The sequence below is a fragment of the Berghia stephanieae genome, chromosome 7 (assembly GCF_034508935.2).
Source record: "Berghia stephanieae isolate SIO BIC M18660-M18661 chromosome 7, UCSD_Bste_1.3, whole genome shotgun sequence".
NCBI classification, from domain to species: Eukaryota; Metazoa; Mollusca; class Gastropoda; order Nudibranchia; family Aeolidiidae; genus Berghia; species Berghia stephanieae.
Genome location: NC_088366.1, coordinates 20,528,007 through 20,552,010, shown reverse-complemented (window position 1 = coordinate 20,552,010; position 24,004 = coordinate 20,528,007). Strand labels below are relative to the sequence as shown.

Sequence of the window (24,004 nt, the reverse complement as noted above, 5' to 3'; positions counted from 1 at the left end):
CAAAGGGTCACATATTTCTCCATAGAAGGTCTATGGCATGGTTTAATCTCTCTCTCTCTCTCTATCTCTCTCTCTCTCTCTCTCTCTCTCTCTCTCTCTCTCTCTCTCTTCTCTCTCTCTCTCTCTCTCTCTCTCTCCTCTCTCTCTCTCTCTCTCTCTCTCTCTCTCTCTCTCTCTCTCTCTCTCTCTCTCTCTCTCTCTCTCTCTCTCTCTCTCTCTCTCTCTCTCTCTCTCTCTCTCTCTCTCTCTCTCTCTCTCTCTCTGACCCATGTCCACAGCTTGTACCCTGTGTAGTGACGAGGAGGCTCAGGTCATTTGTAAATCCTGTATGAACAAGCTTCTTTGTGAGACCTGTGACACAGACTGGCACAGACATCCCTCGCGACGCAATCATTCAACAGAGAAAATTGGCGACTTGGATCCATCCACTGTGCCCAGCATTGATGATAATATTGTGAAAGGGCCCTATGGAATCATTGCCCAGACTGAGAACCCAGTAGCACTGTGAGTAAAATAAGTTAAGCGTGCTTGTCATTCATACAGCTATACAGATTTCTTTCTCCCCTTTTTTTTTCTGGATGGGGTTGGCAGAATTCGTTTTTTTTAAATGTTGAAAGTCAGTTGTCTTTTACTCAGGTGAGAGTTGTTTTGTCTTGTAACAAAATTAAGCAATTTTAAGCATAGTCAATGACAGGATGGGTGACAATTGTCACTAAACTGTGGTCTCAGCATTTTATCCTTTGGTAACGCACTCTACACAATAATTACCTCGTGGTCTCAGTTGTGTAATAGAAACGGAATATAAATAGATGAAATGATGAATTTGTGAAATTGCTTCACAATTTTCATTTTTATTTTGATGTTTTTGGATCGTTTTTTGTTATTTTTATTATCTGGCTCTCTAAGAAATTTTTTATTTTCTCACCTGTGTCTCTGTTTCCATGTTTGAATTACATTTCTGTTCTAAAACATTAAAAATTTTGTTGTCATTAATCCATCAATGATGCTTATTATTATTATTATTATTATTATTATTATTATTATTATTATTATTATTATTATTATTATTATTATTATTATTGTTGTTGTTGTTGTTGTTGTTGTTGTTGTTATTGTTATTATCATCATCATGAGACCTGTCTAGTACTCTGAATCATTTGTAGAAATACGATTTTTTAGCTCCAGCTACAGGACAGCATATGCCTCTTTGACTCAATAAATCTAATTAAGAAGGAAAGTTTAGCTTCTTAGAATCTATATTCAGAACATTGGAGCATTTTTTGACCGTGCTGAGAGCAAATGTATCTATATATCTTTTGTCTATATTTTCGCGGGTGGTTGGATGGGAGCATCACCCTTGAATCATATACCTATGATGTTCGCATGGGTGTACGATCCGATAGTGATGTCGTTTCGTCTTCTCTTTACTAGCCTATCCTGCTTCTTTGGTTTGTGATTGTATTTTTGACAGGGGATATTTTTTTTTCTGTAAATCTTCTGCCTGTTTGTTCTTGGTTATTTATAATTTAGCTTATGATATCTTTAGGTTATGATTTTGATTTACATTTGTACTATTTTTGTTGGATTGCTTGTTTTTTTATTTCAGCGGTCTCTCATATAACCTCAATTGTGTTGGAAGAGACCTAAAGCAACAAACAAAAAATCGATATTTTCAAAAAGGTTTCATTTTTTAAATTTATTTTTTTTGTCAAGTGTATTAAATATATTTCCTTCCTCCTTTTTAAAATTAGGATTACAAAAAGGATCCAGGCAGCAGCTGCTGCAGCATCAGCATCAGACAAATCAAAGAAATCTCTAGGGGAACACGATGGAGATGACGGCAATGCTGGGAATGTGCCAAACTTCGGGTCCATCCTCAATATGGAAACATTTGCAGATGACAGGTTTGTTGAAGTTTTTTTTCAAATTTTTGTTTTCATATATTAGGTTACTGAATGTTCCATGGTGGGCAGGAGGTCACTTCCTGTGTCTTCTATCCCCCTTTTTTCTGTTTTCAGAGTTGTCTTGGAATGAGATTACTTGGTCTCTCCTGTCCCTGTCTGGGAGGGGAAAAGTCTAATCTGTAGTATTAGTTTTGGAAGTTCCTTGTAAATCTGTTATGTACGGCAATATTTTTATAATTTTGAATATCATGTTTTGTAAGTATGTTCCTCTTGCTGGGATCCTGTGCTTGTGTCTGGACTCCCATAGCGGGCAGGGAGGTACATACTGTGTCTTCTATCCCCTTATATATGTTTTCCAACATGCTATCTGTCTTTGTCGTGGATTGAGATTACTTGGTTTTGTCCTGGCCCTGTTTAGGTACCTGGCTGGGAGGGAAACAGTCAAATGCATAGTTATTGTTTTTCCTTGTAAATCATCTCTCTGTTATGTATTATTATATTTGTTATTTTCAATGTATAATGTATGCCTTTGAGTGTATTCCTCTTTTTTGGATTTTGTGCTTGTGTCCGGATGAAACTTATAGGTGATCTCAAACTAAGTACATTGGTGGTATGCTCTTGGATTCTACATCTGATCCCTATTTGTTCCTAGTTCCCCTTTTATCTTACTTTTTCTTGGGCGCTTTAATTGTAATTCCAGAACTTTTTACTATCCCATTTTCTTCCTTTTTACTGGCGCTGATACAACCTAAAAGTGTTGCAAGTGCCGTAAAACCCTTAAAAACAGACAAAACAACTTGTGTCTGGATGAGACTTTCAGGTAATCTCAAACAAAGTACCCTGAGAGTGTTCTTGGAATCTACATATGGTCCCTATTTTAACCTTTGTCTTACTTATTCTTGTGTGCTTTTAATACGGCAAGACTTTTTTGACCATCTCATTTTGTGTCTTTTTTATTGGCACTGAACAACGCCATAAAAGCAAAACAATCATATTGGGGGCCTGAATTGCTCACTGGTAGAGCATTCCCCTCACTAAACTAATGTTATATTTTTTAAAAGTAATTTTTGAATGTTTTTTTTTTTTTTGGGGAAGCTGAAATTTGATGAAATTTGGATTTTTGAATCAACATTGTAAGAGAAAAAGTAATTCATAAGTGGTTGATTAGTTATATAAATGAGGATTGAATTCATGCTTTTTGAATAAGTGCATAGTATTTGTTAGATCTGACAGAAAATGGTGTGCGTTTAATTAGCATCAAATCCAAAAGGTAGCTAGAAATTTCTACTGTTTAAGGCTACACTACAGAATCAAGGATAAATTCCAGCTCTATGGGGCTTATAGCAATATGGGATGCTATTTATTTTAAACTTATGCCTGTCATCTTGCTGTTTCACAGTTTTTAAAATGACCAAATTATGTTAACAGCACTGTTTAAATCTAAAAGATAATGTATTAAAACCCATACATTTGAAATACTTCGGATGTCATTCTTTTGTTGTTTTTTTGGTGTTCTATTACAGTCAGCAGCAACAAAAGCATAGTCCCAGACTCAAGACTAGAGGTGGAAACGATGACAACAAAATTTACCAAGCTCCCAAGCAGAATCTTGGCCCTGCAGCAAGAAACTTTCCGCCACAATTTTCTTACCAACAACATCCACAACAACAGCAACAACATCATCATATTCCTTTACAGCAGAATCAGCTTCCCCAGTTTCTTCAACACAATGAAAATAACAACGCTCAACAACACCCTCACCACCAGTCATTACAGCAGCAGTACCATCACCCCTACAATCAACAACACCACCTCCAGTACTTGGATACATCAACTGTATCACTTTCGTCAACCTCTCAAAATCCATCCATGCCTTCAAGTCCATATAATGCACAAATTCATCCATTGGCAATGCCACCACCGTTTGTTCAAGGTCCCCAGGTCTCAGAGGTTGAAGGTCAGTCTGTCTTACCTACCACACCACCAGGTCAACATCACCCTATGTCAATGCAAAGTCAGCCTTCTGCTAAAGTCCCTGTTTATGCATGGCAAATGCCAATCTCGTCACATTCAATTACTCACCCTGCAGTCTTTGAAGGACATCCCTATCACAATGTTCCATTAGTTCAAGGTCAGCCAAGATACTCAGTTTCTGGAATGCAGCCAGCAGTCTCATCCTCATCATCTCATGGCTTCCAACAGTATGGAGGTGGATTTGATCATCCTAACAGACAGGATCAGTTTTACCATGCACTCCAACAACAACAACAATTATTGTCGCTTCATTCTCAGTCTGCATCACCGCAAGGTAACAACAAAGGGGAAGGCAATATTGTTGGACATCAGCAGCAGCACATATCTTCTCTAAATCAATATCCTCTGCCAACATCCTCACAACTGCATCCCCAAATTGGGGGCTACTACAGAGGTAGTAGCAGCGATAGCAACAGTGGCAAAAATAATTCCCCTGTTTCTTTTTCTACACCGTATGTTAATTCTTCCACACATATGACAAATTTTTGGGATGGGGTATCCAATCAGCGAGATCCACAACAACATAAGTTGTCCCAAAGCTCATTGGGAAATTATCCCGATGAAGAAGAGACGTTTATCCAGTACCCGGGTCAGTCTTTCATGAAGACAAGTGGTCAACATTTTCCAGTTCCAGGTAACCAGCATCCCATTAACATGCAACAGCAAAACAATCAAATGCCTTTCCCCCAAAAACATTCTCAAAGCTATCCACAGTTATCAGCCATGACCAACACTGGCCCAGACAAAGAAAATTTTCAACATCAGCAACAACAACTTCAACAAAAACCTAAAACACCCATGCACTCATCTCATTCCACACCTGCACTGTCAGCATTGAATCCTACAATAAAAATCATTCAGCGGATTAAATCTGAACCTCATGCCAGGACTCGACAGTCTTTGTGCTGCTTTAAGATTGATGAATTAGATGGTGAGATAGATGAGCTTAATAATGATATTGATGAACTATTAATCAAAGATGATCCATCTGATTCAAAGAGAATTGAGTCATTGATGGGTAAGAGAAAAGAAAAGCTGAAGATGAAGAAGGAGATGCAGAAATTCCTGAAAGAGCTAAAAGAGGACAACTTGGAGATCTATTATCCACCAAATATGAACTCCAATCAGGGACAACAGAAACAACGTGAACGACAGCCTTCTCCTGCTGAGGTTGCCAAACCAGGCATGCGGAGGTCTCCAACCAAAGAAATTCCTCAGACCAATGTTGAAAATGTAGCCGGTATTGCATTGCCACCATCAATTTCCAAGGGGACTGATACTCAATCGATGCAACCCAAACTACAGAAGTCACATGCATTCAATGAAAATGTATTGGGAGCTGAGTCCATGACAAACAACATGTCATATAGCCAGGTAATACATAGACATTGCATTTTTACAAGGTTGCCAATTTTCCGTATATATTTACAGAATTCAGTATGTTATAAACCCTCTCAGAACATTTTCCAATTCCCTGCTAAACAATAAAAATAAGTGAATAATACATACATGCCGAATCTTACGAATTCTTAGTAATTTTACGAATTTCCTGGCCAAATACGAAATTTTATGGAAAATTACGAATTTTTAATTCTTATTAATACTTAAATGATAATAAAAATAATAATAATAATGATAAGAAGAAGAAGAACAACAACAACAACAACAACTACTACTACTACTACTACTACTACTACTACTACTACTATAATAATGATGATAATAGTAATAATAATAAAATTGTGGTTGTTCATACACAATTTCAGAAATTACGAATTTCCTTGTCAAATTACTAAAAATTGACATTAAAATTACTAAATTTGCAGTTTTCAATTTGGCAAGTCTGATGTCTCTTTACTGGAGGTTAACACTCAGAAAAGTCAGTGGTCGGACTATGTGTTTGCGTAAAAGTTCAGTACATTTTTATCTCCTGAACTGGCTACCCTGTTTTTATGATGAGCTTGGAAATACATGGGTATTGCATGTTTATGTTGAGCTTGGAAAATTATGCTTATGGCAAACTAAAACTTTAGTTTGTTTATATTCTATAATTCTGCAGTTTTACTTTTCATTTTAAATTTCTTTCTAATTAAGATTTTTTTAAAATCAAAAGTTTTGTCAGGTAAGGAGGAAATTGGGAAATGGGAGATACCTGTTTCATTAAGAATTTTTTCGGTGATGTTGAAAATGCAGTGAGCAGGATTATATCAATACCACTTGGTCAATAGCTTAATGTTGATATCAGCATTATGTCAATATTACAAACACCAATCGCCACATCATAGCATCAAATGGGATTAAATTGGGATCCTTATAACTCTCAAATGTTCCATGATATTTCAGAGGCCTCTCAACAAACACCGCTAAAGACAATCATATTATGTGATATACAGATCTACTAAGAAGTCTGTCATTGTACGCGGAAATCCGCGAATTTTGAGTTAGAGGAGGAATTTCCTCTTTTTTTAAAAGTTATATTTCCCTCTATCAAATGTACTGGCAGTGAGAGATTTGATGTGTGGTGGAACAAATAGTGCAGTTTCCCACTCTCTAGAAGTTAGCTAGAGTATCAATGATAGTTTATCATCTCAATTGCTCTAAAAATGTGTGTGTGGGGGGGGGGGGGGGGTGAATGCTGTAAAAATAAAGGGTTCTTAAAGGCAATCAATCAAAAATTTTCCTCCCTTTTAAGTTTTTGGCACCATCAGCACTGATTGTAAGATAGTTTTGGTGTGTTTCTGAGACATTTATGCGTATGGCAGGGTCTCAATAAAAAACTCTCACAAAACCAAAATTTTGACAAAAACTGAGAAGGAAAAATATTTTTGTTTAACAAATTCAGCATGAAAGTTTTATTGTCATAAGCTACATCTTTCACGATTTATATTTAAAAGATCATGAATAAATTCCTATAAATGGATGTCTGACAGGGTATCATAGGCGGGGAACTGTTTTTTTCTCATAAAAATGGTCATATTTCAAATGAATGAATAATATGACTTTAAAATAGAAAGGAAAAAAATAATGCAATCTTATTTAAATAATATTTTAAAATGTTTTATAATAGAAACAAATTCAACTTCTTAACACTGTAAGGACATTTTAAAAATCTATTTATGTATTTTAAGATAAAGAATTTTTAAAGTACTTTTAATTTTTAAAAAGTTAAGGAGGGTGAATTTCATTTTATATCCTAGCAAAATTCTCTCTCTTTCTCTCTCTCTCTCTCTCTCTCTCTCTCTCTCTCTCTCTCTCTCTCTCTCGCTCTCTCTCTCTCTCTCTCTCTCTCTCTCTCTCTCTCTCTCTCTCTCTCTCTCTCTCTCTCTCTCTCTCCCCCCTCCCCTCTCTCTCTCTCTGTTTCTTTCTTTCTCTCTCTCATCTCTCTAATCGATAAAATTTAAGTGATATCTTATGGTTGCAATGGATGTGAATGATAGTAGGATACTATCTAATATGGTATAATATACCTTCTTTTTGACAAATTTCCATTATCATCACTGGAACTGTTTTGAGTAAACGGATTGATATTTTAGAGGATGAGAACAATACTATTAAATAATTGAATTTGAAGAGGTCAGAGATGGTGATCTACTTCTGCATGCCAGATTTCATATCTTGTAGATTTTGTTCTCTGCCTTGATGGTGTCAAATAGGCTGCACTGATTATTGATTGCTGGTTTGCTCGACAAGGGAACTCAGCCAGTGAAGAGTTCGATTTATTGCACTAATACTTTGAATACTTGAAATTTTAAAATTGGCATTAAAAATTTGAAATATTCAATGCCTTATCGTTATGAGACAGAATGACTGACATTTAAGTACAATTACTAATACATCTCTCGTAATTCTCTTATATGTCAGCTGTCAGCCCCACAACATTCAGAGCCTCCGCAATTAAGTCTCAAGGCTGACAACTCTATTGGCAAGTCAGGAAGCATTGATAGATTTCCATCGTCAATGTAAGTGGTTAATATTTTAATTTGATTATAACTATATTGACAACACATTGCACTATAAAACAATCTTTATCGACTTCTAAGTGCTGCAAAAAAAAAAAAGGCTCTTTTCCCACATTCTCACCATTCAAATATAAAATGAGTACTTGGCCGGTAATTGCATTGTTTGTTGGAAAAATTGTAATATTGCTAATGCAAGCATCATGTCTCGTCTTACATGATAAGTGTTGTTATTGGCTGGGGATGCCTTATAGAGTGATTTGGGTAACATTTCATTTAGAGGATATATTGCTATGTAAAAAGTAAAGCAAGGGTCAAGAGGACCCAATAGCTCAGTCGATAGAGCACTTGACTCGCATATAAATGGATTGGTGTATGATAATAATCGGGATAGATTTTTGTTTTTAAAAAAAAAAAATTGTTAGAGCTCAACAGTGGTTGATTATTGGGGTTTGATAAAAAAAAATAAGAGTATTTACTTAACTAAATATCCATTTAACATGCTCAAAGTGCTTTACAAGAGGTACAGGGCCAACAGAAACAATTTATAGGACGAGACATGACACCTGTAAGGATGAATAAAGGGAATGCGATTTATTTTTAAAAAAATTTAATTATTATTATTATTATTATTATTATTATTATTATTATTATTATTATTATTATTATTATTATTATTATTATTATTATTATTATTATTATTATTATTATTATTTTATTATTATTATTATTATTATTATTATTATTATTATTATTATTATTATTATTATTATTATTATTATTATTATTATTATCATCATTGTTATAATCATTATTATTATCATCATTGTTATAATCATTATTATTGTTGTTATTATTCTTGTTATTATTATTATTATTATTATTATTATTATTATTATTATTATTATTATTATTATTATTATTATTATTATTATTATTACTATCATCACAGCAGGAGATGGCAGTGTGAGCATTGTACGTTTCTGAATGAGGAGAATGTCAAAGTGTGCATTATATGTGACAAGACAACGGACAACAAGAAGTATTGCATTGAAAAAGAGGATGCGGAATTGGACTTCATTGAGTTGGAGAATAAGCCTGACTTGCAGGTGCCAAGCAATGAGGATTTTGTCGCTGAGAGAGTGCAGCGTCGAATTCTACACATGCAGAAAGAAGAAGAAAAGGTGTGTAAATATGGAGAGTCTTAAAAATTCCTGATTGGATTTGGTGCTGTTTTCTTTATATTCCTCCTTGATGGTTTTATGATGTATTCTGGTCAATATGAGCACCTTTTTTTTTTTAGTGTTGTAAGTGTATTATTGGGGGTCCTGATAGCTCAGATGGTAGAGCGCTCGCTTCACATGCAAAGGGACCTAGATCGATCCCTGGTGAGGTTGTTATTTTTCTTTTTTCTGACCCCCTGTCCACCCAGCAGTGATTGGGTAGCTAAATATGTTTAAACTTGGGGAAAGTACTTTGCAATAGACTAGCATCCTATCCAAAGGGTAGAAAGCTATTGCTCCATTTCACGCTATAGAAACCGGGATAAACTCTGGCTCCCTAATTTATATTGAATTTCATTAGCACAAAGGCTTGTAGTTTACATATTATCTCAGATGATAATCAATATTGATGCATGAAAAATTGTAAGCTCTTGTATAAAGAGGCTGTTCATAAAGGCTATTTTCATAGTTTTATAGAACTTTGTCCACATTTTTTGGACACTTTAAAAAGTTATTAGTTATAAATTTAATGTCAGACTCTTAGTTTTTATTTTTATTTTTCATTATTCAACCCAGAGGAACTGATGAATACGTGTTTTTTCCCCCTTAGTCTTTCCAATAACTTAGTATTGGGTTATTTTTGTGATGAATGTAACAAAAATTATATTTTGGCACAACCTCATTTTTCCCAAATGCAAAATAAAAATGAATCTCGATTTTATATAAACATCAGGACAACTGGGAAAGAAAAAGTTTTTAATGCTTTTCATGAAAAATAAAATCTTGATTATGAAAGTCAAAATCCTGATTTTGAAATATCCAATCTTGTTTCCTGGGATTATGGGTTGACAGCTCTGCTATTGGTTTGAAAAGCTTGTAAGATGAACCAGTACCAAATGTGTCTCTTCCATACTATCGCTTGTATTGAAAGTTAGGACTATTAAGTGCTTCCTAAGCCTGTCTTGGCATTAATTCTGTGTGCATGTATTTTGGATGAACCTTTAGGTCTTAATTTATGATTTTAGGGGCATTTTTTTTTTCCTTTCCTCTACTCTTCTAGAAAAGCTTTTGATTTTGATCTATTGTTTTATCTTGTAACAATATAAATACTATATTTAAAAAAAACAAACTAGATGATGGCCGAGAAAAAGAAGGCATGGGAGGAGTACAATGAACAGACGAAACATGTAAGTTCCTTTGAACTTTTATTCTTTACAAACTATCAGTGTATTGTTTTGTATTCTTTCATATAATTTCTGGGCCGCATATCTCAAATATGTGATAAGAAATTATATGGTGATAAAATAATATATGGGGAGAAGGGGGGGGGGAATAGAGCGATCATTTTTACAATATTGCCCAAACGGCTACAAGGTTATGTTGGCAATGTCTCCGAAAATTGCTGGAGAATTATTTGGCCAATGTAACTAAATAGCTTCAGTATTCTTTGTGCAATATCATAATCAGGATTGAAATAATAAACAGAAGCAAACAAAAAAAACCCGCAAAACAAATAGAAAACAAAAGCTCAAAAAAAAAAAGGAGAAAAAAGACATCCAAAAATTAAACTTGATCTTATATGTAGTGCAATATCCATTTAACCACGTGCTCAAGATGCTTTACAAGGGGTCCCTAGCCAGCAGCAACACTTAACATGTAGGACGTTTTTTTTTGGGGGGGGGGGGGGCAGAGCCAATGATGGCCAGGTACTCATCTTACATCTGAGTATGGTGAGTGAATGTGAGTAAAGAGTCTTTTCCAAGGACTCAAGTAAGCATTGCTCAGAGCGGTTCCAAATCTGGGACCTTTCGGTTAATAATTTTGAAGATGATAGAATTGGAAAATTGATATTATGGGTACACATGGAAAATTTAAATCTCTTGCAGGTTATCTGTTGTATTTATTTACAATCCCAGTCTTCCTCAGGAAATGTCATAAATAAATGACGGCAAATATTTCACTGAAAGGTTGCGACTCATTTGTACTCAGCACGTAGTAGTTAGGACTTTGAAGCATCATTAAAGCCTACCGAAACTAAATTGTTAAAATAAAAAGAACTTTATTTTGATTACCTTTTCCTCACTGTCACCTGCAAACCACAAATTAGGACAGGATGGTGTAATGTTTATTTATTTCCCTGATAAGTTTTGGATCAGGACCTCCAAAATCAAAGATTAGGACGAAGGATGGGGTGGAAAAGTTTTTTAGCATCCCATCTTCTCAAAATGATGTCGAATTGAGCTTGATGGTTAAAACTGGATTTTAAGATTAATTCATACAATTCAAGTTTTAAAAAGTTACTCATTTGAGAACTTAGTTTTGTTTCTCATGCCTTCAACAACTTCAATTTCCTAATTCTTATCATTTTGACTTTCAGTCATCTTTATCTTGCTCAATCTGACATAATACCAGTCTGACACGATGGGTAACATTTGTCATCCTGAGTGGGGCTCCTGACCTCCCATAGTGGGCAGGGAGGTACTTGCTGTGTCTTCTATCCTCTTATATCTGTTTCCCAACATGCTTTCTGTTTTTGTCTTGGGATGAGATTACTTGGTTTTGTCCTGGCCTGGATACCCTGGCTGGAGGGAAACAGTCAAATGTATAGTTTGGGTTTTGGGAGATGACATTTTTTCCCTTGTAAATCATCTCTCTGTTATGTACTGTTATTTTGTTTTATTCTTGACATTTGATTTGTAAACATTTGAGTGTATTCCTCTTAGTGGGGGATGTGCTGGTGTCTGGGTGAGACTTTAAGGTGATCTCAAACTAAGTACACTGACAGTGTACTCTTGGAATCTACATCTGTTCCCTATTTGAACCTTTTCCCCTTGTCTTACTTTTTCCTCAAATCCCTTTAATTGTACATCTAGAATGTTTTTACCATCCAATTATTTTCCGTTTTACTGGCTCTGATATGACCTATATGAAATGTGTTGAAAGCGCTGTAAAAACCAAACCCTTAAAAACAAACACACATTTGTCATCGAATCGCAAGGTGTTAAAATTTGCTTTCTTTTCCTCAGGTATCTCCCACATTCAACAGGGCCGGATCCACATCAGATTGTAGTAATTCGACCCATAGCTCTTCTATCAAGGGAGGTGCCCCTATTGATGGGGAAAGTGAAGCAGTTGCAGGTTTCTCAGAGCTGGCTGGCAAAACTGATACTGAAGCAAGCGGTAGCAACACATCTGATTCGTCTGCTCTTGTCTCTGCTTCATTAGCATTAGGAAGGCTAAAAGAGGCCCAGGCTTGTGATATTCTGAGGCGTGATGGAGAAGTCCTTTTACGATATATGAAGGTTTGTCCTTTATTGATTCATTAATTTCTTTTTTTTTCATCCGTTTTGTCTGAATAGTATTTGTCTTTATTCATCCCCATTCGGGAATTTTGTCATCAGTGTATTTTACATTTGACTGAAATATGTCATTTATGTCAGTGGTCGTGCAGCACTGCAAGTGAACGAAAGAGGGGTAACTTGATCTGGTGGGGTAGATTGGAGACATGTAGATGTAGAATAATTGCAGCAGTCCTTCCTTATTTTATCTCTCAGAGCCAAAAGGCCCGAGAAGATGTTTATTTTCAATTCTACCTCATAATGGATAGTAACAATTGATTGCTACCCTTTGGAAAGGTTGGTAGTTTGTCACAAAGTACTTTCCATCAGATCTATAAAATCAGTCTCCTAACCACTGATGGATGGGTGAACAGAAGAGCAGAGGAATCAGGAAAAAAAAACCCAATTAAATTTAACGTGGAGATAATTCTTGCAGTGCTACACTTATGCAGCTTTTTGTGACATGTCGGTAGGGTTCTCAGACTGGTTTAAACAAAAGTGACCAATCACCTCAAAATGGCATTACATAGGGGTAATTCAGATGCCAAACAGTTAAAAATAAAAGTAACCAGAAATGTGAGAGGTTAGTTGTTTTCACTTTAAAATACAATGTCTAATGTCTTATTAAGACATATAAGATTAATTCATCTATTGTATACTCTGACTACAAAATCAGTAATTTAGTATCAAAATCACCTCGACATAATACTATTTTGAGGGAATGGGTAAATTTGTACGTTAATCATGTAATGTCATGTTTTGAAAATAATTCCATAGGTTTGCAAAATGCAAGATTAAATTAAGATCTTAACAATGCCACTACCACGTTATCTCATTAGTCTGTAGTGTTTCATTCATTCTGTTTTGTTGATAAAGGGTAAACCTGAATCGTACATTTTATGTTTTCGTATATTAAATTGAAGCTTACATTCAATTTCACATTGTTATTTATAGATGTGTGTAAAGAAATCGGTCCTAAATGGCCTTCTGGGGAAATTAGTGTAACAATGTGGAGTATTTTGAGCATGGTGAAACTGTGGAAAGGCTTTATGTTAAAGAGTGCATTTTGTTTTATTTGTTTTTTACTTGTCCATCAATCAGGATGCAGACTTAGCCGGATACCCAGTGGATGCTGTCCCCATCGCTCTCAGTTTTTACAATTCCCAAACAACCTCAGTTATGGAGTGGTTGATCAAGCACTGGGAAAACAACTGTAAGAAAATAGTGACCGAAGTGATGGACATTGCAGCAAAGAGAGAGCAGAACAGTATTGGACAGTTGTCCATCTTGGAGGCAGAGGTGGCCTGCATCGAATGTCAGGGAAATTTGAAGAATGCTGTAGATGTGTGTATCCAGAAAAGAGAGGACCTGGTAAGAGACATGTTGTCAGCTTATTCTAAGTGCTTTACAAGGGTCCGAAGCTAACAGCATTGCTTAAAATGTACGAGGGGGGTTCATACAGTAATGGGACAAATGTCCCACTGAGTTCACTTCTCTTTCATGTGACCGTCTTATTTGGCTCAATTATACATACACATGTACTCTTTTAACCAAAAGTTGAAAATTTTAATTGTCAAATTTTGACAAAGATATGGCTGTTCAAAATGGCTGCCCCCATGAATCTCCATCAGCTACAGGAAGCTGTCATTGAATTTCTTGTTTTCAAAGAAGAAACCTCGAGTAACATTTATAAAACTCAGGCATTTTGTAGAAGCAGTGTTTTTTAGGTGAGTTGAGCGTATATCTTGTCATTTTGAAATAAATGAGATGCAATCCGACACCTAACCTGAAAGTCCCTCAACAATGTCTTACAAATCTTGTGATGGTTGCCGTCCAAGCAGTGTCAACTCAGTGAATCGAATAAAGTCAGAAGCTTTGATCAGATCTGATAAGATAACTTCTCTTGAAGAGATTGCAAGTACGAATAGACATTGAACTGACTGAAAGCAAAAATTCGTCGAGTTAGACTGGATTTGGAGATGGAACAAGTATTGTTTCTTCATGATAATGTCCTTCCACACACGTGTCAGGAACAGAGGGGTAATCAATGGACACTCACCCTCCGTACTCACCAGACTTGACACTTTCAGGTTTCCATCTTTTTGGTCCACTGAAGGAGGCAATATGGTGAAACGCTTTGAAGGTGATGAAGAAGCCAAGACAGTAGGGAAAAATTGGCTGAAAGTTCAGTCACCTCAGTTTTACGAGGCCGTAAACATGGCCTTACAAAAAGGTGGACTGTGGCTATCGAGAGAGGCAGAGACTATGTTGAGAAGTAGCATTCTGCTCGGCTAATGCCAAGCTTTAATTTAAAGTATGATGCATGGTATTGATTCAATTTGTTTTAAGTAAAAGCCGAGTCCCATTACTTTTTGACTCACCCTTGTACATAGCAGCCAACTGTCCTAATAAAATTGGGACTGTCCCGATTTGGCAACAATTTTTTTTATTGGACTGTTTATATGCATGGAAATGATCCTTGCATGTCCTAGGATTATGCGTTTTTTTACTTCCAAATTAAAACAGGGAATAAGAAGACCTATAAATCTAGATTATATGTTATATCATAGTCATAGTTCAAATATTCTGCTTTTTTGGGGGGGATCATGACGGTAACAGGATTAGGTGTCCCGTTTGATCTCTTTGAAAAGTTGGCCATTATGCTTGTAGTACGAGACATCCGCTTATAAAGTGCTATGACAATTTTTTTTCTCCAACAAATACGATGCTGTTTCAGGCTAGACACTCATTTTACACCTTATTGAGTTAAAGGAATGTAAGTTAGGGACTTGAACCAGGGACCTGCGTTCTGAAGGCAAGTCACACTTACTCTTCCTCTCCTACAATTAACCCTCTTGTGTATAAATAATAATAGAATTACTTTTATTCATTCCAATGGGGGAAACTTGTCATTAGGGCCCTATTCCAAGAAAAAACTGGAATAACCCAGTTGTCAGCCGCAGTGCAGCATACTGAGCTAAGGTGAGGTAACTTGCTCAAGGCCACACAATGCAGCAGGTATTCGAACTCGGTACCTTTCAGGTATGAAACAAAGGACTGTACAGCTGAGCCACACTGTCATGATGTAACCATGAAAAGACAAAAGATATTAACCCTCTCAAGGTCAACATGAAAATTAAATTTGTTGCTTTGCCCATTCCTGTAAATATGAGAGATTTATTATAATGGAGAACTATGGAAACAATTAATGGCCCTATTCTCCACTAGGAGAGATGGGAATGAGTTAAGTAAGTCATTGAAACAATTGCACAATAATTTGATTTCATTAGTTTCCAGATTTGAATGTTGGCTAAATGATTCAAAAGTGAGACAGATGGTTAATAAGAAAGATAAATAGGAATGGCTTTTATTTTTGTCACTTATTACCGTGGACAAACTCAGACAATGGACATTACTGTGGGCAAAATCATTTAAGTGTTACATTGGACCAAGTCAGTTGAATGTTACATTGGACAAAGTCAGTTGGTTCTATAGTTAACAAAGCCGATTGAGTGATATATTGAGCTCAGTCAGTTGAATGTTACAAACATAAACATTCCTAAAGTCATATCTCTGGGGATTTTGATCATCAATCAGTTTATGGAATCCTTTCAAGTCTTAAGGCCCAAAGAGGCCAAGTTCACTTCAACTTCTGTAACAGTAACATTAAAAAGGACAATGGCAATTGCTTGCATCCTTTTAGTTTACTACTAATCTAATGCCAAGTACTTTTCATCAGATCTAACAGACCCAGCTATCCAATCCGTGCTGGATGGACAAGGAGATCAGATAGGTTGTCAAGTGCATGTAGGATGGATACAGGTCCCACTGTTACCCTTTATCTGTTAATCTGTTAATTGCTGATTGAGTTACAGTGGTTAACTCACTCAACCCTAACACAGACTATATCTGTAGTTTACCCGGGTTACTTTTACCCCATGCCTATTTATTACATTTTTATGAGACGTAGTATCAATGCTAATGTTTTTGGTTTTTACATTTTAATGGTAGTTGAATAAAACTTTTTATGTACATGCTCATTTTTAATACATTTTTACCCAATTTTTAAAAGTAGCAAAAATCTCTAGGATTGAGTGAGTTAAGGAAGGATTCAGGGGGGTCTCCCCACTGTCAAGTAAAAAGAATGATAATAAAATAAGAGATAGGTTTAGAGTGAACTTCCAACCTGCAAGTGCAGTACAAACAAAACATGGGATCTTCATTGTAAACCAACTGACAAAATATGACAAATGGTTCAATGCTCTTTCCAGTCATACTCAGCAAATGTTTGATTTTATAGACCTATCACTCATACAAATTAATCCGTACATGGTACACACATGGTTGGGTGGCCAAATTGGTCAAAATTTGAATTTTGTGCTACGGATTTGGATTTTCCATTCACATTTAGAGAAAAATTAGTGAAAAGGTTTTTTTCCTTACTTAATTCAATAACGTTATATCTGACAAAATGTAAACATAATGGTGAAAGCTATGCATATTGGATTGATTCAGATTTTTTCTTGAAATTTTGATTTCATGGAACAAAGTATACATAAAATGTTCGTTGAGATCTTTTTAAATTTTTAGTATTTGATTTTATTATTATTTTCTCCTTTTCTTCCCAAGTTCAAGCATCTGAACTCCCTAGACTCTTATCCAAGAGAGGAAATTCTTCAGGTCATGTACACCCAGAGGGGAGATAAGGAGAAAGCAGAGCAGGAACTCTTGAGGCTCAAAATGGAAGCCTTTGTGGAGCGTGTCTGGAAGAGAGGGGAATCTCTCCAAAATATGATTAGCTCTGCCAATTACATTGGTGCTACTGCCAACAGGGAACTCTGTGTCAGCGTTTCTAGCAGTGCCATAGAACACCTAGGTTTTCAGGAGATGATTCGCGATGCAGAGGTTGATAGAGATGTGAGTTGTGATAATGTTGATAACAATAATTATAATGGGAAATCTACACATACTGTCTCTTTAAGATAATATATTTGGTATAAAGTTAATGTAGGTAATATCAAACTCCATGTATTGCTTAAATCTAAATACTTTGTCATTCCTTAACCCTCTCCTTACCAGCCATTTTCAGGATTCTCACAAAATCTTCACACCCAACTAACACAAAAAATAGATTTTTTATCACTCAAACACAATAGCAGTAAGTTGCGATAAATAATTTCTTTAGCAAAACATGCTCTACAACACATTGTTCATTTTCTTTAAACTTTATGATGTACAAAAGAAATTTGAATAAGAAAAGTGTTGTATCGTAACGAATGTGACGATTTTCCTATAGTTGGTAAGGAGAGGGTTAAACACTCTTAGAATCATAGAACTTAAAAAAAATAAACCTTTTTAGAAAACTCCTAGAATCCCATAGAAAAAAAGGAGGTCAGAGTGATGACCTTTTATTAATGCTTTCAAAGTAGGAATTTTTAGACAAAACTGGTATTTCCTATTGTTTTCCTGTGAAGCCTCAATTTTCATGAAAATATTTTTTGACTATATCCCATTAATTTTTTCATCCTTCCACTTATATGATAAAAGAGTCTCAACTCTCATTCACTCCTGAAAACACAACAAAAGTACCCTTTTAATTCTTTAGAAAATTTTACCAAAAACAGTAATTTTATTGTTGACTTATATCTTTCCTATGACATCTTAACTTTCTCGAAATTTTTTTTAGATATCTTTTGAAACCATTTTGTTTTAGCCAGGTCTTCATCCAGGTTTTCGTGGTTGCCTAACAAATTTTTCGACTGTCCCATTCATTTTTTTCTCTTCCTTCCACTCTCTTGTTCTCCTGAAAACACAAAAGTATGCTTGTTCATTTTTTGAAACTATCAAAATAATACTTTTTTATTGTTGTCTTCTCTCAGCGGCGGATACGAATGATTTGGGTGGAGTGCAACCTCAAATCCTGGGGCCGTGGTGAAATGGTGATCAACATCCTGGACACAGAGCAATTCAATGAGCACGTAACACTAAATGACATTGTGGAAGCTGTGCGAAACTGTACGGACACCAAGAGTGCTCTGGCCTTTCTCAAACAAGAGTGTCAGATATGTTTTGAAACATTTCCCATGGGAAAGGTGAGATAATTTGGAAAAGAAACCTTTTTAAAAAATGTTTTATTTCGATCTTTTGTTTGCTTTTGTAATGTTTAACTCAGTCTTTATGTGGCAGTTTGAAGTCGGGAATAAGTAATAAGTTGGACAACTAGAGTTTATGTTGATATTGTTGCAGTTGTTGTTATTATATCATTGTTAATTTTCTTCTTCTTCTTCTTCGTTTTCTTATTCTTCTCCTCCTCCTCCTCCTCCTCCATCATCATCATCATCATCATCATCATCATCATCATCATCATCATTATTATTATTATTATTATTATTATTATTATTATTATTATTATTACAATCTACAATATTACTTTGCTGGCCTTGTTCGTTGCACAAAAAGTAATGCTTTTAGAAATATTGGCAATGTACTTCTTAATGATTGGATACAACTTTATATAATCCTCCTTTTTCTCCTAATATGAAGCAAATTTGCCACAATAAACCTCTAATATAAAACTTAAAAAAAAAAAGCAGGCAAACATAACCCTTAACATCATTTTATATATTCTCAGATTGTCAACTTGAACTTTTGCAATTGTAAATTGTGCTCTGATTGCTTAAGGGGCAATTTTGAGGTGGTGCTTAAAGAGAAACATGTTAGACATTGGACTTGTCCTGTCTGTAACCTCCCGGATATGAACAATGAGGAGGAGTGCCACAATTATCTTAGCTTTCTTCAGCTCCAGGTCAGTTCCCACAATTTTTTTCATATAAATGAACAGTTTGACTTGGCAGAGGGTGAGTTGATGGTACAGTTGTCAGTTACTCACTTTAGTTTGAAAGGCTGTTGTATTAAACTGCGATTGAGATTCACCAATATTTAAAAAAAATAAAAGACTCAGGACCATAAAATCTGGAATAGAGTGCCCCGTACTAGACTAGCATTTATCTAAAGGGTAGCAAGCAATTTGTATTTGTCTTAACACTACTTAAACTAGGATGAACTCTAGCTCTAGGGACCTTAAGGCTCTTTATTTTTTATTGTTTAAAACTTTCTAGAAAGGGTTATATGGCTTCCAGATTCTTCCTGCTGTATTCAGCAGTGTATCATGCCATAGCCTTTGTTAACTCATGGCTTTACAATTCCCTAATAATGACGTCACAATACATGGGGATGATCATCAAAAGAAAATGTTGTTAATAGTTCTCAAAGGAACAGAAGGTCCAATTAGTTGTAGGGATGAATACTTTTGTCGATTCACTTTCTTTTGATGGTCATCTCTGTGTACTTCAGAGCCATAAGGCCCATGGAGGCAGAGTTTATACCAGTTTGTATAACGTGAAATGAACAATAGCATTTGCTTGCTACCCTTTGGATAGGACAATGGTCTATCGCAAAGTACTTTCCACTAGGTCTAACAGACCCATCTACCCAACCACTGCTGGGTGGGCAGGAGAGTTGGAATAAAATTCTCAACTTTGTCCGGGATGAATCTTGGGTTCCTTTGCGTATGAAGCAAGTGCTCTATCAACTGAGCTATTGAGACCCCGGGTCGTCTCTGTATCGTGACATGATTTTTTGGGCATGTCAAGCTATGAGTTTTCGAAGGCTATGAACATACACACCAATGTCCAATTTGTGGTGTTTCATTTGTTATCCACAGTTGAGTCCAATTATTCCTGAGTTGATAAGCTTGTTTGATGAGAGAGTCAGAGACTTCACTCTTCAAAAGGATCCATCTTTTCGCTGGTGTGCTCATGTGAGTTGGGTTTTTGTTGTTTTTTTTCTTTTCTTTTAAACCCAGATCAAGGGACATCTACTACAACTACTACTACTACTACCACTACTACTACTACGACTACTACTACTACTACTACTACTACTACTACTACTACTACTACTACTACTACTACTACTACTACTACTACTACTACTACTACTACTACCACTACTACAACTACTACTACTACTACCACTACTACTACTACTACTACTACTACTACTACTACTACTACTACTACTACTTACTACTACTAACTACTACTACTACTACTACTACTACTAACTACTACATACTACATACTACTACTACTACTACTACTACTACTACTACTACTACTACTACTACTACTACTACTACTACTACTACTATACTACTATACATACTACTAACTACTATACCAACTACTACTACCACACACTACTACTACTACTACTACTACTACTAATACTACTACTACTACATATACTACTACTACTACTACTACTACTACTACTATCACTACTACTACCACCACTATTACTACTACTACTACTACTACTACTTCCACTACTACTACCACATCATCATCACTACGACCACTATTGCAACCATTACCTTAGGTTTTGGAGCTTTACTTCATTTGAAATAAGGGGACTTTGGGATTTGGCATTGTCTTTACATATCGTATAGTTCTAATTAGTTATCTAGTTTGAACTATATGATATGAAAACACAATGCCAAAGTCCATCCCTTTTTCTTATTTACGGAAATTGTCTTTCGGCATTGAAATTCCTGTGAGCCAAAATTTAAGTAGGCGTCTCTGGCCTCAGCATCAACTTTTAGGACCTCTGATTTGGTCCAGCAGCTTTCACATTTTTCATCTTGTTAATGACACCCACAATCTTTGCTGTCGATGGTGAATCACAGCTAATTGGTAGCTCATTCCGTGCAAGTAAAATTTCAAGCGGGTTGTCTTGTGGTGGTCTGATCAGAAGGCAGTTGAAATGTTCCCTCCATCCCAAAAATAGTTTTCCCATCTTATCTTTGACTGGTACTACTAATACTACTTTACTGCTGCTACCACTGCTACTACTACTACTACTACTACTACTACTACTACTACTACTACTACTACTACCACTACTACTACTACAACTAATACTACAACTTCTACTACTAACTACTACCACCACCACTACCACTACTTCTAATACTACTACTACTACTACTACTATTTTTGTTGTTGACAAGTAAAAAGGCTTTTTAAATTGTTTGTTCGACAGTGTGGCAATGGATTTCTGTCTCACATCAATGAAGTGGGTCCTATGACGTGTGACAACTGTGGAAAGATGACTTGTTTTTCTTGCAAGAGAGAGGTGAGTTATAATCTATTCAGTTCTGCTATTTATGCTGATTTAATCAGTATGTACCCTACAGATTTTGGAGGTGGGGCAGGGGTGTTAAATTTATCAAAGTTTGGATTTAGACCATGATTTTAAAAAGGTAAATTAATGGAAACATTGTTTTCATGCTTCATCTATTATAAAACATGATAAATATGGACTCGTAATAAAGAGGGCTTGAGTACAAGGGATTTTTAAAAAAAAATCATTTACATGTGGCGGGCCAGGTCTCATCATAGTTGGGAGATTTCCATTAGGTTTGTTTATTTTTGGTTTTCTGGTAAATTTTATAACAAAAACACGAATATTTTATTTTGACTTGTTGAGGAGATGCAGAGCAAATTTGTATAAATCATGATCAAAGTGTGGCACAATGACTCAGTGAAATTCTGAATTGTGGTTATGACTGGATAATGCTTGACAGGAAGGCTTATAAATGGAGACCATTGTATCATGTTCATTCCAATTGTCTAATTAAAATTCTATCCTGGGGATCCTGATAGGCCAGTTGATAGAGTACTTGCTTCACAATCAAAGGGACCGAGATTGAACCCGGGTGCAGTAGAGAGATTTTTTTTTCCTGACCCCCCTGTCCAACCAGCAGTGATTTGTTAAGTGGATCTGTTGGATCTGGTAGAATGTACTTTGCAATAGATTAGCGTCCTATCAAAAGGGTAGCAAGCAATTACTATTGTCCATTTCACACTATATCAACTGGGATGAACTCCGGCTCCACGGACCTAATGGCTCTGAAGGACTACTTTTTAATTAAAATTCTATCATGGTTGTTTTCTCAGTGGGAACCTCAGCATTTGGGCTTGACTTGTGAGGAGTTTGATCAATGGAAGATTGACAATGACCCAGCCAATCAGGCTATTGGCTTGGCACGTCATTTGGAGGTGAATGGCATCGGTAAGAAGAGTTCAGTGTTTAATAAAGAATAGGATTGATGAATAGAAAACGACTTGAAATAACGTCATGTTTTGTTTTTTTGGGGTTTTTTTTTTTTTTTTTTGTTAACAGACTATAAAATCTAAAATTGCTAATCTAGATCTGAAAATGGTGATTTTTTTTTTTTCTTTATTCATCTCCTTTGTCTTTCTGTTTTTCTTTTCTTCCTATTCTTTTTCTTCTTCTTTATCTTCTTCTTCTTCTTCTTCTTCTTTTTCTTCTTCTTCTTTTTCTTCTTCTTCTTTTTCTTCTTCTTCTTTTTCTTCTTCTTCTTTTTCTTCTTCTTCTTCTTCTTCTTCTTCTTCTTCTTCTTCTTCTTCTTCTTCTTCTTCTTCTTCTTTCTTCTTCCACCTCCTCCTCCTCCTCTTCCATCTACTCTTCTTATTCTTCATCATACAAATCGACTGTCGTAATCAGACTTGAGAATATCTGTTGATGTGCATATGAAGCTGTGCCATAAGGTCATATGAGGGTGAGTCAAAAAGTAATGGGACTCTGCTTATAACTTCAAAATAAATTAAATCAATACCATGCATTATACCTCAAATTAAAGCTTGGCATTAGCTGCAAATTTAATTCAGAAAACCTCAAATTAAAGCTTGGCATTAGCTGAATATTTAATTCAGAAAAGTGAGTGGAGCAAGCACTTATGTAGCAAGGACAAATCTTTGGGCCTCTTTTTCGCTCACGAAGTGCCCAAATTCGCGACAAAATATGGGACGAAGCCGTTCCGTACATGCTATTTTTAAAAATATAATTACGACGCTGTTTATCGATGAATTTGACTGAAAGTTGGCACACAGTTAGAAAAGAGGTCATTTTAGATTATGTCAAGCGACAAAACTCGTACGATTACCAGAAGACCGTTAAAAATAGATTTTTACTCTTTGGAGTACAATATTTCTAAAACTACAAAGAGGAGAGATTTTGTCGCTCACAAGGTTATATATGCACATTTCTTCTATTTATATTTCAAATTTCATTGGATTATGATAAGTACTTTTCCCGTATTCTCACAAAACATCAACCCAATTTGCATTTCAATGAGTGAAAATATGGAGACGGCCATTTTGTTCCCTCATCGCACGACACGAAAATGACGTGAGCGAGGCAAGGCTGCCAGATGGCTAGACTATAACCTGACCAAATTCGACTTCAAAAGTGGCTAAATAGAAAATCATATGGCTTTCACTATTAAGACTGGCCCACTTAATATGAACTAAATTTTAACAAACAGAAAATCGAATAGACTAGGATAAATGTCACTGAGACAAAAATAGATGAATAAAATTTAATAAAAGAAACAAAATTATATATTTGGCCACACACGTGGCCATCTGGCAACTTGTTCGCGGTGGCTGACGACACAAATC

The 24,004-nt window shown here is 35.6% G+C and overlaps 1 protein-coding gene across 7 annotated transcripts in view; it reads left to right on the top strand.

Moving 5' to 3' along the window:
* The window catches only part of LOC144976869 (uncharacterized), a 54,603-nt gene that overhangs the window by 20,098 nt on the left and 10,501 nt on the right, over positions 1-24,004 (top strand). For 4 of the 7 annotated variants that reach the window (XM_078921405.1, XM_078921408.1, XM_078921404.1 and 1 more), the window contains 14 exons: positions 279-504; positions 1,752-1,904; positions 3,428-5,312; positions 7,800-7,897; positions 8,847-9,078; positions 10,251-10,304; positions 12,144-12,419; positions 13,557-13,826; positions 17,085-17,372; positions 18,335-18,547; positions 19,087-19,260; positions 20,179-20,274; positions 21,561-21,653; positions 22,478-22,592. In XM_078921405.1, coding sequence (XP_078777531.1) covers positions 279-504; positions 1,752-1,904; positions 3,428-5,312; positions 7,800-7,897; positions 8,847-9,078; positions 10,251-10,304; positions 12,144-12,419; positions 13,557-13,826; positions 17,085-17,372; positions 18,335-18,547; positions 19,087-19,260; positions 20,179-20,274; positions 21,561-21,653; positions 22,478-22,592 — 4,173 coding nt within the window. The remainder of the gene's footprint in view (positions 1-278; positions 505-1,751; positions 1,905-3,427; positions 5,313-7,799; positions 7,898-8,846; positions 9,079-10,250; positions 10,305-12,143; positions 12,420-13,556; positions 13,827-17,084; positions 17,373-18,334; positions 18,548-19,086; positions 19,261-20,178; positions 20,275-21,560; positions 21,654-22,477; positions 22,593-24,004) is intronic. The other 3 variants (XM_078921406.1, XM_078921410.1, XM_078921407.1) reach the window with 1 other exon arrangement.